At 33.4% G+C, this 15,419-nt stretch overlaps 1 protein-coding gene across 1 annotated transcript in view; it reads left to right on the top strand.

Moving 5' to 3' along the window:
* Dab (DAB adaptor protein) overlaps window positions 1-9,425 on the top strand; it is a 199,625-nt gene extending 190,200 nt beyond the window's left edge. Inside the window, exons 10-11 of the mRNA XM_090390499.1 lie at window positions 3,041-3,098; window positions 8,339-9,425. Of these exons, the coding sequence (XP_090246625.1) occupies window positions 3,041-3,085 (45 nt within the window). The 3' untranslated portion in view covers window positions 3,086-3,098; window positions 8,339-9,425. The remainder of the gene's footprint in view (window positions 1-3,040; window positions 3,099-8,338) is intronic.
* Window positions 9,426-15,419: the final 5,994 nt, after the last annotated feature.

Here is a 15,419-nt window from a genome sequence, read left to right as displayed (position 1 = left end):
CCTGGACCCTCTCCACTACTTTATAGACCAAAGTCTGTAAATTGTGTATATTTTCTTGGTCAGTATGCATGTGGGATGAAAAACCCAAGTTTATGGAATAAAAAAAAAAAAATTCTGCTACCTCTGTCTAAAATCATCTAACTCACCTTCAGTTGAAAAGCCCATATTAAGATTCTTATTATTATAATGAGAATTGAACTCAGGTCTTTTCCAATCAAAGAGGGCAATGTCCTGTTTTTTCTATTGTGCTATGAAGGCCCTTTACCTACTTTTTTAATCCCATTTCTATTAATCTGTTGAAATCCCCTCACTAACCTAAATGTCTATATCATATCACATGTTTTTTCTCTGTCTACCATATTGCAATTTATATTCCCTGCACCCTCTCCACTATTTCCACATCACAATGAAAACTGAGTAACCAAATTTGAGCACTATGTTCCACATATAGTCTGACCAGTGCTTTATATAGTAGCTCAATCACCATCTTATCGCTACTTGTCAGTGTACTCCTTATCATAGCAGCAATATAATGTGCAATCTTTTCACCACTTGCAGTGTCTCCTACACTTCAGTCAACAGTTATCCCCAGATCTTGAATTTTCTCCACTTTCTGAATCATAGTGCCAGCAATATAGCACTCAGCCTTACATTCTGGCTTTTATCCTTGACCCAAGCTCACACATGGGTAAAAGATAAAAACAAAATGACCACCAGTTTGGATTGGTAGATACTAATTAATTGAGTCACAACTGATCTCTTGATTAAATTATCAAGCTTTTTTGACACAAATGATGGAAAGGTTTAGAGAAATATATGATGGTATCATAGCTGATGACATCAGGCCTGTTCTAGAACCCTACTCGCCAAACCATTATGTTATAATCTGTTTGCCTTTCACCACATAACAGAATAGATGGTTCTGTCTTTTGATTTCTCTACCAGCATCAGAGTAACCAAAACTCTGTAGTTTTGTCCATGCCCTCTCTGCTATACATAAATGACCTTCTCTTATTGACCTCAAATCATGTCCATAAATTTGCTGACGAATTTGATTCCCCGTCTTCACATGATAAACACTGGTGCCTAAATGTTCCTGGCTGCAGTATCTTCCATAAGAATGTAAACACCAATCTCCTTACCATTCTCCATTGGGGCAGGAGCAGTCTTGACTTCCCTGTTACCAATCCTGCTTCTTGGTCAGATTTTTCTTCTTCTTGAGATGACTTAAATCTCTAGTACAAACATATCCCTAGCCATCTCAAAAAACTTCATGTGTTTTTTCTCTTCAAGACACTACTTCTCATCTATACAATTACTAACACTGTACAAAACTCCCACATCCTCTTAGCCTGTTCTTACATTTGGGATAGTGCACCAAAAACTTCTCTAAGAATGGTTAATACTATACTGAAAAGGGTGGCCCACTTAATAGATAAACTGTCTCATAGATTCCCTGTAATTACTTTCCCCACTTTGCACGACATTCCATTTCTGCTTTAGACTTTTTAATAGGTATTTTTATGGGTACTTTTCTAATGAACCAGCCCTCCTCCATATTTAAAGACAGTAAAAACACGAGCAGCTACTGGACATCATCTAGGACATTTCAGCTTCAAACTTAAATTATTTTTCATCTACTTACTATCTTTCCCATAATGACTGACTTCCAGTCTTTAAGACACACATCAACAGGCTTCTTCTTTCTCTTTAACTACTTGCTCACACATAGTACTGTTACATTATAGGTTCTGTACCTGTCACATGTAATTCTATTATATATATAAATTTGTCTTCACAGTTCACACCATTCCTTCTGCACAGCTGTTCTCAACCTATTTATATCATAATGTGGCAAATAATTCATAATCTTAGTTCTCTCTCTTTTTTTTTTATTTTTTCAGCAATACCTTTTTTACTTTTATAGCTTTTCTCATACTGTATGAATGATTTTTCTCCCTTTAAGTCATTTATTCCTATTGACACAGTGATCTCTTTCACTTACTCTGTCTCATGACTTCATTCGTGTCATAAATCTTTCCTTCTGGAGAAGCTGAAAACATCCTTTTGTCAATTGTTCTTCCAGCACACCCATGATCACTGAATCTTCATATTGTACCGTAACATTTCTCTTATGCTTACATGCCATTCTTTTTTTTTTATTCTTCTTCTTTCTTCTTTCTCTTCTTTTCTATCAAACCATTTCAAGATGACTTTCCCTTTTTCTCTGTCTCTACTTAGTCTAGTGGTAAAACCTCTATAACCTTCTATCTCTTATATGTCTTCTGTTTTACTCTTCTTGTGCTACAGTTCCCTCTTTTTGCTTCACTTTACTGTCTTCCTTTCCTTTGTTTTTATTTCATTTTTATTTGCATTCTTTCATACCATTCAACTCAAGATCTTTCATATGATTTAGCTAAACCATGAACTTCCTGCATATTCTCTCCTCTTTTTCCCCATATATCCAACAGTCCAGTTGCTATTGTTTGCCATTCATATGTTATAACTAACAAATTTTAATCTAGTTATTTTATTAACATGAAATCAGCTTATGCATATATATGCAATTACTCTCTATGTAAATAAAGAAACTAAAGTTGATTTGTTTCTTTATTCATGATTCTCACATTGTTCATTGCTTTTTTCTATACTGTCCTTATAAAGGTTTTTTTTTTTATCGCTAGGTTTTATTCTATGTTAATGTTGTCAAAGAATCTTTCACTACAAATAGTTGCATCTTCCAAGAACCCAGCCATCAACAATGGATGACATATGTCAAAACCACCTTACATTTTGTATCCATGTTTTTTAATATATGCACACTATCACACATTGTGACCTGTATAGTGGTTAAGTGGCAGAGAAGCCTGTCTCTCTGCCAGCTACAACTGTTATGATATTTAAAAAAAAAAATTTAAAAAAAATGAAGTTTTTAAGTCACTTATAAATGTCATTTTGTTATATTAGGGTAATACTGCTAGCAGTATTTTCAATTTTGTGAACTATTATTTATGTGTTTTTTCCTCATTCTTATATATAGGAAACTTATTCCAAGATGAACAAAATAATGGATGAAGAAACATAACGCTTAGCTAACAGTAAGATAAAGATTACCTTGTATCCCACATTACTCAAGGAAGTCACCTGTATATTAATTGTGTTTCAAGGAACAACATGGAAATGTTATATTTTCAGAATTTGTTTGTGTAAATATATATATGTGTGTGTGTGTTAACAAAGATCTGATCTGATATGATTCTGACATTAATTTTATATATATATTTATATATATAAACACATATACACACACACACACACATATATATATATATATATATATATATATATATATATATATATATATATATAAAATCAAGGTATAAATATTTGACTATTCAAATATTATGTAGTATGAATCTGATAACTGAGACCTAATATAGAAAATCATAGTTTATCTTTGTCTTCCAGATTAGTTGATAAGTTATAAACTGTTGATACTGAATCCTACTGATAGTATCATCAAGTTGAGCTCAAGCCCAGGCCTAATTCAAGTTGAGCTTGGGCTTTGAAGAAGTGACTTATAGTTAGCTATTATTTGTGAAAATTTAGGTTCTGTTACTTGAACTAAAGAACCTAGTCGACATGAATAAACTGTGGATCTCAGTACATCTTCAAAATAAGCTGAGATCATTGGACAGTTCGAATTGGAAAAAAAATAATAAAAATAAAATATTTCGAGTGTTCATGTGCACACTACTAGGGCTGGTTTTTAACTCATTCACAGCATTTCAGAATCTATAGCACATTGGTGCTGTGTGCAGAACAAATAATCATAAAAATGAACATCAGCTGTCTCTATCTATATATAGAGAGAGAAATGCGAAAAAAATAAGTGAATATATGTGTGTGTGTGTGTGTAACAACTAGATCCATGGATCACTAGCCTCATGCTGAGCAGCATGAAGTGTTATCTATAATATGTGTGTGGTAAATAGAATAATAAGAAATTATTAAAACATAATAACATGAATAGTACGTAAAGTTGTTCTGATTAGAATAACCTTATAAAATAACCAATTTTTAAATGAGAAAGAAAGAAAAAAAAAACTCAGAAAATGTGAAAAGTACTGATAGTAACTTGAATAAGCCTCAGATTACAGGCATTAAAAACTATACTGATTTTTTTTTTTTTTTTTTTTTTTTTTTTGACACTTCCAATGTACCAAACACTGTGCAGTTATTGGATACATAAAAATTTCATGAAACAGTCAGATATCTGATCAGATATGACTGTGTGCAGAGCCTTTAATCATATCTGCTAGAGTGAGAAGTCATTGACTATTTTATTTTATATTCATGATTATTTTACAATATAAAGTTTGGTGATTAAAAAAGAAAATGAATAAATTTTTCAGTTACTAGCTACCCAAACTCATGAGTTTCTCTCTCTCTCCCCTAAATAACTAAAATGCAAGATGAATTATTTTATAAGAAGGTATGAAAATGTCACACTTAGACTGGCTTTTGCTGATGGCTAAGAGTTACCCAACAAATGAGCACTGATGTGGTAGCAGGAGAGTGAAATGGCAGTCATCGGTTGTAACTTTTTTGTTTTGCTGTGACTTCTATTACTGTTTTAGATTAAAAAAAAATATAAATAAAAAAAAAGGTTACTCACTCAATTTGCTATCAGTCATGCGTATTAATTTTGTTTCTCTTTTTTTTTTTTTTTTTTTTTTTTTTTTTTTTGCATCCCTCCTTTATGAGCCTTTATTACACTTTATCAAGGATGAAGCCTTTCAGGACAGTGTTATTTTCAGAGTTTAATTGCAGTTTATGATTTAGTAATTTATATTATTACTTATCTTTTCTTCTCTGTATTAAAAATTAAATCAGCTTATTATAGAGAGAAAAACAAACTTCTGCCATTCTGCAGCCTGTATTTTAAATTAATTAGTATAAGCACATCATGGCCTGAAACAGCAGATTGTTATTATTATTATTATTTATTATTGTTCCGGGCAACTCCAAGGAGTCGACAGACTCATCGAGGGAGGCCCTATCATCATGTCAAGAACAACTATTCGACATTGACACAGTATCTATCATACCTTGCCTTGAACTCATTCACGGTCATAGCACCCACAACAGACTCTGGAAGCTTATTCCACTCATTCACCACTCTCCAAGTAAAAAACCTAGCTCTAACTCCCTTGTCAACCATGCTCTTGCCCAGCTTCCATGCATGGCCTCTAGTCCTCCCACCACCAGTCATATTTTCAAAAATATCTTCTGGATCAATCTTATAGAAACCCTTCAGTAATTTGAATGTCTCAATCATATCACCCCTCCTTCGCCTATCGTCCAATCTCTGCAACCCACAAATCTTCAGCCTATTCTCATGAGGTTCATTCCACAGACCTTCTATCATCTTGGTCACTCGTCTCTGGATTCTCTCCACTTCCTCCCCATCACGAAGAAACCCTGGTGCCCATAACTGGGCACAGTAATCCAGATGGGGTGTTATCAAGGCTCGATACAGAGGAACAACAACTTGTTTGTCTCTGCATGTTAAAGTATTTTTCAGAAGCCAAGTGATGAGCTGATTTAGTCACTTTTGCAATGTGCCCCCTAAACTTCAATTCCCTATCCCCCAACACTCCCAAATCACTGGCCTCATCAATCTCCTGGAGTACGGTTCCACCAGTGTGATATACTGCTGCTATTCTTTTCACCCCAAAGTGCATAACCTTACACTTTGCCACATTAAATTGACATCCATTTTTCCTAGCCCAGTCCTCCATCTTATCTTATCTGGAGTTTTCATGAACACTACACACTACGAAACCCTCTAGCGGCGACTTCCCGACATAGATTATGTTATAAAACACTTTAGTACACTAACACAACTAATAAAACTACAATAATATACTAAAATTACACAATTAAATCTAACAAAATATTAATAAATCAACAAAAATGACATCTTTCAGGAGCTCTCCGACAGTACGTCCTTTCACCAAGTAGCCTCGACACCAGAATTCCTTGTCTTCTTCAACCTGGATCGATCCACTGCTGGAAGAAGTCCATTCCCTTATCAGTAAAACAGTGATAAACTTAAGTTTATCACTGTTTTACTGATTTTTTTTTTTACATAACATCTCATGCTAGGTATATTAATGGTATTCAGTTTCTGGTGAAATTTTGACCTCGGGCCACATGAAAATGGTGTTCTTTTCCTTTGTATGTGAGAGACTGGTGGTTTTTCTCATAGAAACCTAGGGGAGGATTTCCCTCATGATAGACAAAACTGGCCAGAAAACACATGTAATTGACACACCATAACAGATATAATTAGCTTGCCCTGTGACAGAATTTAAGTAGATTTCTGTACAACCAAGTAACTTGGCTGTGATGACAAACCAAAGCCTAATGCATAAAAATATGAGATGAATAATCTTGCAAATGTCATGATTTGTGTTTTGAAAACAGTTTTGGTTAGTCAGTAATATGTTGAAATACAAATAAATCATTCTTGTGAGGCTTCCTTTTTTTTGCAGCTTGTTGCATATAGGCTGCTTTCTTCAATGGCGCTAAGTGTTCAGTTAAAAAGATTTGAGATTTATTTAGCTATTTCCCACATCAAAAGATGTGAGAAGAATTTTAGCTTAATCACATCTTATAAGGCCATTACTCAGCAGTCATAGTTTAAAAATTAGTATGATTTCACTACTCATATGGTTGGATGAGAAACTTTCCCTAGTAGGAAAGTTCTCGCTTGTTATCTTGCCACACTGAACCAGTTAGTTTATTTTGTTGATCACTGATATACTTCAATGTCACTGATCCAAAATATTAGTGTCTGTTGTTATTAATCATTACAATGGGTTAAAATATAATATAGAAATAATAATTATATTATTTAAAAAATAAAAAAAAGTTTAATAGTTAAAATGATGATAATATGGTAAAAAAGGAGAGAGAGCAGTGGAAGGGGGGGGGATGATATGAATATAAAGAACTAAACATAATTATTATTAATAATAATAATACCAAGTACCTCAGTGGAGTCAAAGACTAGGAGGTCCTTTTATCACACACACACATCTCATCATACTATGCCTTAAACACTCTCAGGTAAGGCATTCCAATCATTACAACTCTGCATGCAAAAAACCTGCTTCTCACTTCCCTGCTCACACCCTCCTTATGCAGCTTCCAGAGATGAGCTCTGGTTCTCCCCTGATTTCCCATTGTTTTCTGTAGAACACCCCTCCAACATTGATCCGATATCAACCCCTTACTTAATGTAATCTTAATTTTGTTTCATTAAATTACTACTGAATATTGTTTCCTTGGTTAACTCTTTCAGCAGAAAAAACTGTAAACTCATGACTGTAATGAGTAGTTCAGCTTACAGTTTGCCTCATAGAACAGATAATTCCATCTTTTATTATATGCCTGGCAAGATAGAGCTGAGGAAAGATTTATAATTTCATTTAGATGTTTTGAAATGCCTAGGTTTTGTGATTATTCATAGTAGTGCTTCACAGTGTCAACACCACAAGAACAAAATAAATGTATTGTTTATTTTGCTGGATTTCAAACTAGAATCTTTAGAGCACAAACATATACTTGTTACAAAACACAGAGCACTCAACTAGGCTGTTGAAATAATTGAAATCGTAACGGGGGGGGGGAGGAACTAACATCCTATCATAGTTGTCCTCTAGGGTAGACAAAAGGAAAATAATTCAGACGAGAGCAGTCTTAAAGTGACTTGTCTCCCAAATCTTGGGTAAATTAATGCAGCCATGTGTGTGTGTGTGGAGGTTAGGGGAGTGCTTCCTAGCTGATTCTGATCCTATAAAATAATCCTTTAGAGCCGAATATATGTAGAAACTTCAGAAGTTTCGAAAATTTGACAAGAGAGCTTATGAGAATACAGTCTTTGGCATCGGAGTTGCCTTAGCTTGTGTCACCAATATGAAGCTGTGTGACTCTTTGATAATCCTTCAAGCTTCTAGCAACTTATGTAGTACAATAGTCTTCTTCTATTTCACCCTGTATGATGGATTATCCAAAGCATGGTCTGGCAGTCTTTGCAGATTCCATTATCATAATGATCTGGGTTTAACATATTTTTCAAAATAATACTCACTAAGATCTCATCCCCAATTGTTTTTAATGATACAAGGGGACACTGAAAAGTTCTGATAAACACCTAGAACAAAAATAATATTAAAGAAATGATATAACCCAAGAAAGAACATATCTTAAAACTCTTTAATCCCCATGTTTCATCAAAGTGTAATAATTTGTTCTTTTTTTCTTTTAGGATATATAAGAAATGTCAGAGGCTTTAAAGAAATTCAGAGAGTGTAGGTCCTCATCAAGTTTTTTGTGCTGCAAGAAAAGTCTGCAACTGAGATTTACCAAACTTTATGTGAGACTTTAGGGGACTGTGCACCAACATATCTAACAGTTGCCAGATGAGTGGCCAAGTTTAAAACTGGGAAACCTGAGACAGCATGCCCCAGATCAGGAAGACCTTCCACAGTGATCGCACTTGAAAACATTGATGCAGTGTATTCCATGATCCTTGATGATAGATGGCCAAAAACATTGCAAAGACTCTGGGGATATCGAGGGAATGAGTTAGGGTCGTTATCCACCAACATCTAGACATGCAGAAGCTCTCAGCAAAGTGGCTCCCCAAATGTTTAAATGCCAACCAAAAAAAAAAGAATGTGTGCTGTCATATCAAGGGATTTTGGGTAATTTTGAGAAATCGTGTACAAATTTTTTGGCTCGTATTGTGACTGTTTATGAAACATGGCTTCGTCGCTATGACCTAGAGACCAAACAACAGTTAGTGGAGTGGAGACACAAAGGTTCTCCATGGCCAAAGAAGTTCTTAACCCAAAAGTCAGCAGGGAAAGTTCTTGCCATTGTCTTTTGACATATGAATGGTGTATTCCTTACCAAGTACCTCAAAAAAGGTGAAACAGTTACAGCAGCGGTTTATTCAACAGCTCTGAAGGAATTGATGGAAAAACATCATGGGAAACTGAGCAGAGATATGTTGCTTTTGCAAGACAATGCACCTGCTCACACTGCTCATGAAACCCAACAGACAATACACAACTTGAGCCTTCAGTGTCTGCTTCACTTGCCCTATTTGCCAAACTATTTCCTATTCCCAAATTTAAAGAAACACTTAAAAGGAATAAAATTCACCACAGATGAGGAGTGCTTCTGGAAAGACTTTTTTTTTTCTTAGAGGATTGCAAATAATGCAGCAGCATCGTAACAAGTGTATAACTCTTTATGGGGAATATGTAGAATAATGTGTAAGTTGCATAGTTCTACCTCAATTCCTTCATGGTGATTGTCACAATTTATCAGCACACCTTTGTATGTTTCAGTTAAGTCAATAGGAGTTCTATAAAGTGATAAGTGGTGCTTTGTTATTGTTTGGAAGCCATTTCCACTGTGTGAGAACCATTCTGAGAAGGTGAAGTCAATAAATAATAAGAATATGAAAAACAGTAAAGACAACATTGATTTTTTTTTTTTTTTTTTTGAAAAATATAATTTGTTGGATTAATTTTGTTATTAGTGTGATACATAATAGAATATATTATGTATATTCGTCTTTTCTTAAATTTGAAAGAAAATGTTGACAAAGTTATCTTTTATTAAACAACAACAAATATATATATATATATATATATATATATATATATATATATATATATATATATATATATATATATATATATATATATATATATATATATATATATATATATATATATATATATTCTATTTTGTGCGGTCTGCAGCTGCTCACCAACTGGCAAAATCTACTCACCATAGACGAGTGTATTTGTTAACCCTGATAATTGGTATAAAATGTAGTTTTTTATTCTTAAAGTGGTTGTGTCTACCAGTGTGTCCATATCTAAGTTGCAGTCATATGGAACTTCATACATTACAAGATGCATAATGATATGCATAGATGAAGCTTGTCTTTATGAAATACTAGTATTAGTATAGTTCGACCACAGGTGAGAGAACCCTAGACACTTTTGTGCATGGCAGAAGAAGGCAAACCCATTTCAATAATAGAGTAATCAATCAGTTTCATGGGATGAGTGTTTATTATTACACATTGGAAAATTAGCTTTTCTTTTATGAACATGGCAGTTGGAAAATTTTACATATAAAGCATGTGATTTCACATGTTAGTGATGACTTCATACATTCGTTATTCTTTTTTCCCCTTCAACATGAACTGACTCTTCTTGGCATGCTGCCAGCTATGGTGCTCTCAACTATAGGCAGACTATATAAATCACATAGCTACCTAACAACCTTCATCCATTTCCCCAAAGAAAAAAGCTTCATCCATTTACACATCCTGAAGTTGATAAAGTTCTATGTGCCTGCAGTTTATCCTTTGGACAGATCAGTGGATGTCCACCTTGAAGAACAGAAACTATATTTGCTGTCATGATTATGGGAAGTCATTATAGCAAATTATGTTTTAGATGCCCAGGGATGAGAGTGGATTTGGAATCCTGGTGAAAGTTTTGGTCCCCCCCCCCCCAAGAAAGTGTGGACAGAAAGATAATAATATAAGTTTTTGCCTTTCTTGGTAGTGTAGTGTCTAGGTCATGGTAATTGTATTCCTCTTGTTGGCCCTGTTGATACCTTATCAGACAAGATTAAATAGAAGCAAACTCCTGTAATTCATTGAAGTTGCTACAGTGCTGAGAGACTAATTTTTAAAACAGCAATAAGAATGACTGCATTAGTTTACCAAGATTTAGAAGACAGTCATTTTAAGACCACTCTAGTCCAACTTCTCATCCTTTTATCTATACTAGAGGACACTCTGATAGGACATTAGTTTCTTCTTTTTCTTTTTTTTTCGATTAAAATTGTTTCTGCAACTATTTAGTTAAATGCTCTGCATTCTTTGCATTCTGCTCTGCTTTGAAGATGATAGTTGGAAATTAAAACATTAGGAACTTAATACATTTATTTTGTAGTTTATATGGTATTGCACCAAAATAAAAATAAAAAAGTACTGAACTTCGACACCCATTTACTATAATAATCATTGTAGTTATTCAGTACCTTTTTTTTGTGTACCATACTGTACTATGAAGTCCTATTATGCATAATTTCATTTATTTGACCTGTCTGGAGGCTTTATAACTGTCTATTTATATTCCAACATTAATGAGAATTAAACATAAGTTGATACATAATACTGCTGTATTTTAGAAAAACGAATTTAACTAATGAGTTATGACATGGTTAAATTTGACACAGGTGCAGGACTTTCATATTGTGTATGGTGCCATGGCTATGAAACATCCATGTCATGTGATAAGCTTTATACATAAGCTTGTATATTTACAAAATCTGCTTTTTTTAAATATACACTTGCATGGCACATTTGTAATAAGTGTAAAATTAATTTAAAAGCTTTCATATGCAAAATGTATAGCAATAATGATATTTAGTTGAATTTTTAGTGGAAGTGTGCTTATTAAGCAGAGTATTGCGTGCCAATCCAAAAGTTTTATTTAACTAGGATTGATTTCTCTTTTTTATGTAACAATACAAAACATCAAGTTTGAGAAAATGTGTAAAACTACTACTGTACTGTTTATTTGTTATTTTTTTAATCAAATACTACAGGTTGTCTTATATTTATTCTTTCTTTTTTAAAAAAAAAAAAAAAATGTAACATCCAGAGAAAGTTAGCAAAACACTTAAGTAGAGAGAGAGAGAGGGGGGGAGCCACTGTTCTGCAGTTACCCTTCTTTGAATATGGAATATTCAAATCTAGAGCTTACAACATTTGCTTTTCTCAAGAAACATGAAAAATAAATCCAAACCAGAAATCAAGCAAACATCCCTTCTCAATGGCTACAGTTTAAAAATTATATATATATATATGTATATATCAAATCTGAAGTGGTTCTCTCTCTACATCTTTCAGAAGCAAGATTAAATTTTCAGATATCCCATTCCATATACAAAAGGGCACCTCAAAACATCTTTCCAAGTTTTGTAAGAAATTTCAGCTTCCAATTAAATTTGTCAGCACTTGCCTTTTCCTAAAAACAGGCTTTCTTCATTGCTGCTATCTGGTGTCAGTCTATTAGGTTCCATATTTCTGTAACTTATCCTTCTTCAGTGAGTTAAATGCACGGTATATCTGAACATCATCATTATGTTCTATTAAATAAATCTTTTTAAGTCTGAATTAGCCCAACATGGAATTGATGCTAGCCACAGAATTCTCTGGAATAATACCAGGTTGCTTCATAGTGAAAATGCTAAGACTTTGTGTTCTTGTTCATTCCCAAAATCTAGGAAATTATAATTGAAAACTTTTTTTTAAGGACCCTATTAATGTTAAGTTTTAAACCTATTATATGCATAACTGCATCTAAAAGAGTTAACCATTGTTATAGTGTATAGTTATAATCTGTTAAATTTAACTTGGATTCAGCCATTATTTTTCCTTATACATTGGTGATCTTATATAAGACAATATTTCATAGTAGCACCTCACAGTATAAACAACACCAAGAGAGGAAAAAAAAATTATTAACCTTACTAATATTTCACTGGTTTTCTCTGAAGATGCTGGGTAGAAAATCAGTGAAATGTTATTATTATTATATCATCTCTCCTGGAACCAAAGACTCATCGAGGGAGGGAGGTGGGGGTTATATAACAATTAAAAATATATAAGAAATATACATTATATTACATTACAGTGTGAATAAGTATACATGTATTACACAAGTCCACAGACTTATGGAAAATCTCTCCTGCCTGTAACATATCTATCATACTGAAGCTTAAACTCATTCACACTCTTAGCATTCACAACATACTCAGACAATGCATTCCACTCGCCCACCACTCTCGTTGTAAAAAAAAAAATACTTCTCACCCTCTTATTCACCACTTCCTTGTGCAGTTTTTTGGGATAGCCTCTAGTTCTCACCGCTTCCTTATTTTCCACCATCTGAAAAATCTCTCTTGTATCCATCCAGTGCTGCTCTCTCTCTACTCAGCACTACTCTTAATCACCATCCCCAGCTTCACATCATCTGCAAACAATTGAATATCTCCTTGAATTTCAGTGATAATATCATTGATATAAAGGTTGAAAAGTAGTGGTCCCAGCACAGAGCCCTGTGGAATTCTGCTAGTAACTTTCCTTTTCCCCAATATTACCCCTGCATACACAACCCTTTGATATCTATAAGACAACCAATTGCCAGTCCAGTCCACCAACTTAATATCCAAACCCATATGTTGCAGCTTAAATATCAGTTTATTTTGTGGTACCCTATCAAATGCCTTTGCAAAATCTATATTAGTAAGATTAATAAAGGTATTTTTTCCTTTCTTGGTATTTATACCACGAAGAGCTATTATGAATTTCCATACATACACAATATTTGTTAAAGTAATTAATTAAATGATTTCACTGTGATTATGTGTTCTTCAGATTAATCTAGTATATATCCATGCATAACATTCCTTGGGTGTGTATAATAGATCGTTCTTGTTTCCTTAAAACACACACACACATACACACATATATATATATATATATATATATAAAGTTAATTTTAAACATTATCCAAGAATCTGGGTATTTCTTGCCTGATTATTCTTTTACTAGTCATTAAAATAAAATTGGTGTGCTATGATATGCTATACTTATCTCTTGCTTAACTCAGGGATTTTAAATACTCTGATTTGCATTTATATGTATTATTATCTCTTTGCATCTCATTTTCAGGAATTAGCATTACTTGAATTAAGCTTGTACCTTGTGCTATGAATTTACTTTGAAAATCATTCATTGGATATATGGCTATAAAAGATTATTGTTTCTCATGAATCCTTATTGGATCTTCATTCTTTGTCTGTTTCCTTTCATGTCCATTCCATTATTACCATCTTTTTTTCTGAAATGTATTCTCTAAAATTGTACAGAAACAGATTCTTTCATTAGTAGTGGCCTATCAACAATTTTCTTCCAATTAGTTCGTTAGTTCTCTAACTGATCAGCTCTTTTAATTGTTTGTATCCTTTTATATTTTAATCTTTCTCTGACCCTTTATCAGATACTGTGATAAAGACTGACATCAGAGTTTTGAGTCTTTGATCGGTTGTTTCATTTCTTACCTGAACTATTGCTTCTGTAATTAGTTGTATTAAAAGAAAGACTAACTGACTGTTAAAAACTGTGTTTAAAGTAGTAAAACTGTGTTTGCCTTTGATACAAAGTTTTGAAACACAACAGGAACTTATGACTAGTGCATTACCATGCCTTAGTATATTGGAGTACTTAAAAAAAAAACTGAACTCAGGATCCTATATAATATATTTGCTCTTTGTTAGCTTTTGATTGATTTCACTAGTCTGACCATATTTCAAACAAAGCAGAAACCTTACATGGACAAAAACCTTCTTGCTTATAATGGAATCCCATGTTTGAAAGTTGTATTTTTCATAAATTAACCCTCTGTTGAAGCATAAAACAAATTTACAAGGATAGTGCTAAAAGGCTTCATTTAGTATCAAGAATTATTAAAGGATAAATAAATATCCATTATTATTTTATAGCCATGTATTAAAACAGCATTGGCTTTGAAACTTTTTACTGCCAAATGAAAGGCTTCATGTCATTTACTCAACTCATTTCAGTCTCTTAACTATTTTCAATTCTTTTTTCAAAACATAATCTTTCCAACACATCAGTGATAATTAATAATTCTATCTAATATTCCTTTATTTCCATTTCTGTAATGTTCATTCTTGATGCAGCTCCCAACCAACAAAGCATTCTCATTTTTTCTCTTCTTTTGGACATTCATTCCAAAGTTGAAGAGACCTTGGCTTAAATCCCATCCAGGATGCTAGGAACTTGTTATTATGGCTTTTCACCAGAAGATGATTAGACAACAGAGTTTTTCCTTAAAGAAACTGGTTTCTTTACCCTGAAAAATAAGCAGACCAGTGAGAGAATACACAAACAGATGTAATATACAGGCCTCAAATCCATAGTTTTACCATAATTCTAATCAAACCAAGACCTTTTTTTTTTCACTCTTCATGTCACTGCTGAATATAGTTAATATAATTAGATACAGTACACTTGTGACCCTGCTCTCTCTTCGTTCTGATCTATGTTTTTCACAAGGTTTCTTACTCGTATCTTCCTGGGTAGCAGATCTGATTTGCTAACTTTCCTGGACTTTTTCTTCAAACCGTGATGTTTTTTTTTCCTCATCTTCTCTGAGCTTGTGGTTATCTTTGCTTCTGCCACCTCCTAAATCTCTTTTCATAATTTATCTGTTATGTCT

The sequence above is a fragment of the Typopeltis vanoorti genome, chromosome 3, assembly GCF_054136105.1.
Source record: "Typopeltis vanoorti isolate ZY-2024b chromosome 3, IOZ_Tvanoo_1.0, whole genome shotgun sequence".
NCBI classification, from domain to species: Eukaryota; Metazoa; Arthropoda; class Arachnida; order Uropygi; family Thelyphonidae; genus Typopeltis; species Typopeltis vanoorti.
This window is presented reverse-complemented; position numbering and strand designations above follow the sequence as displayed.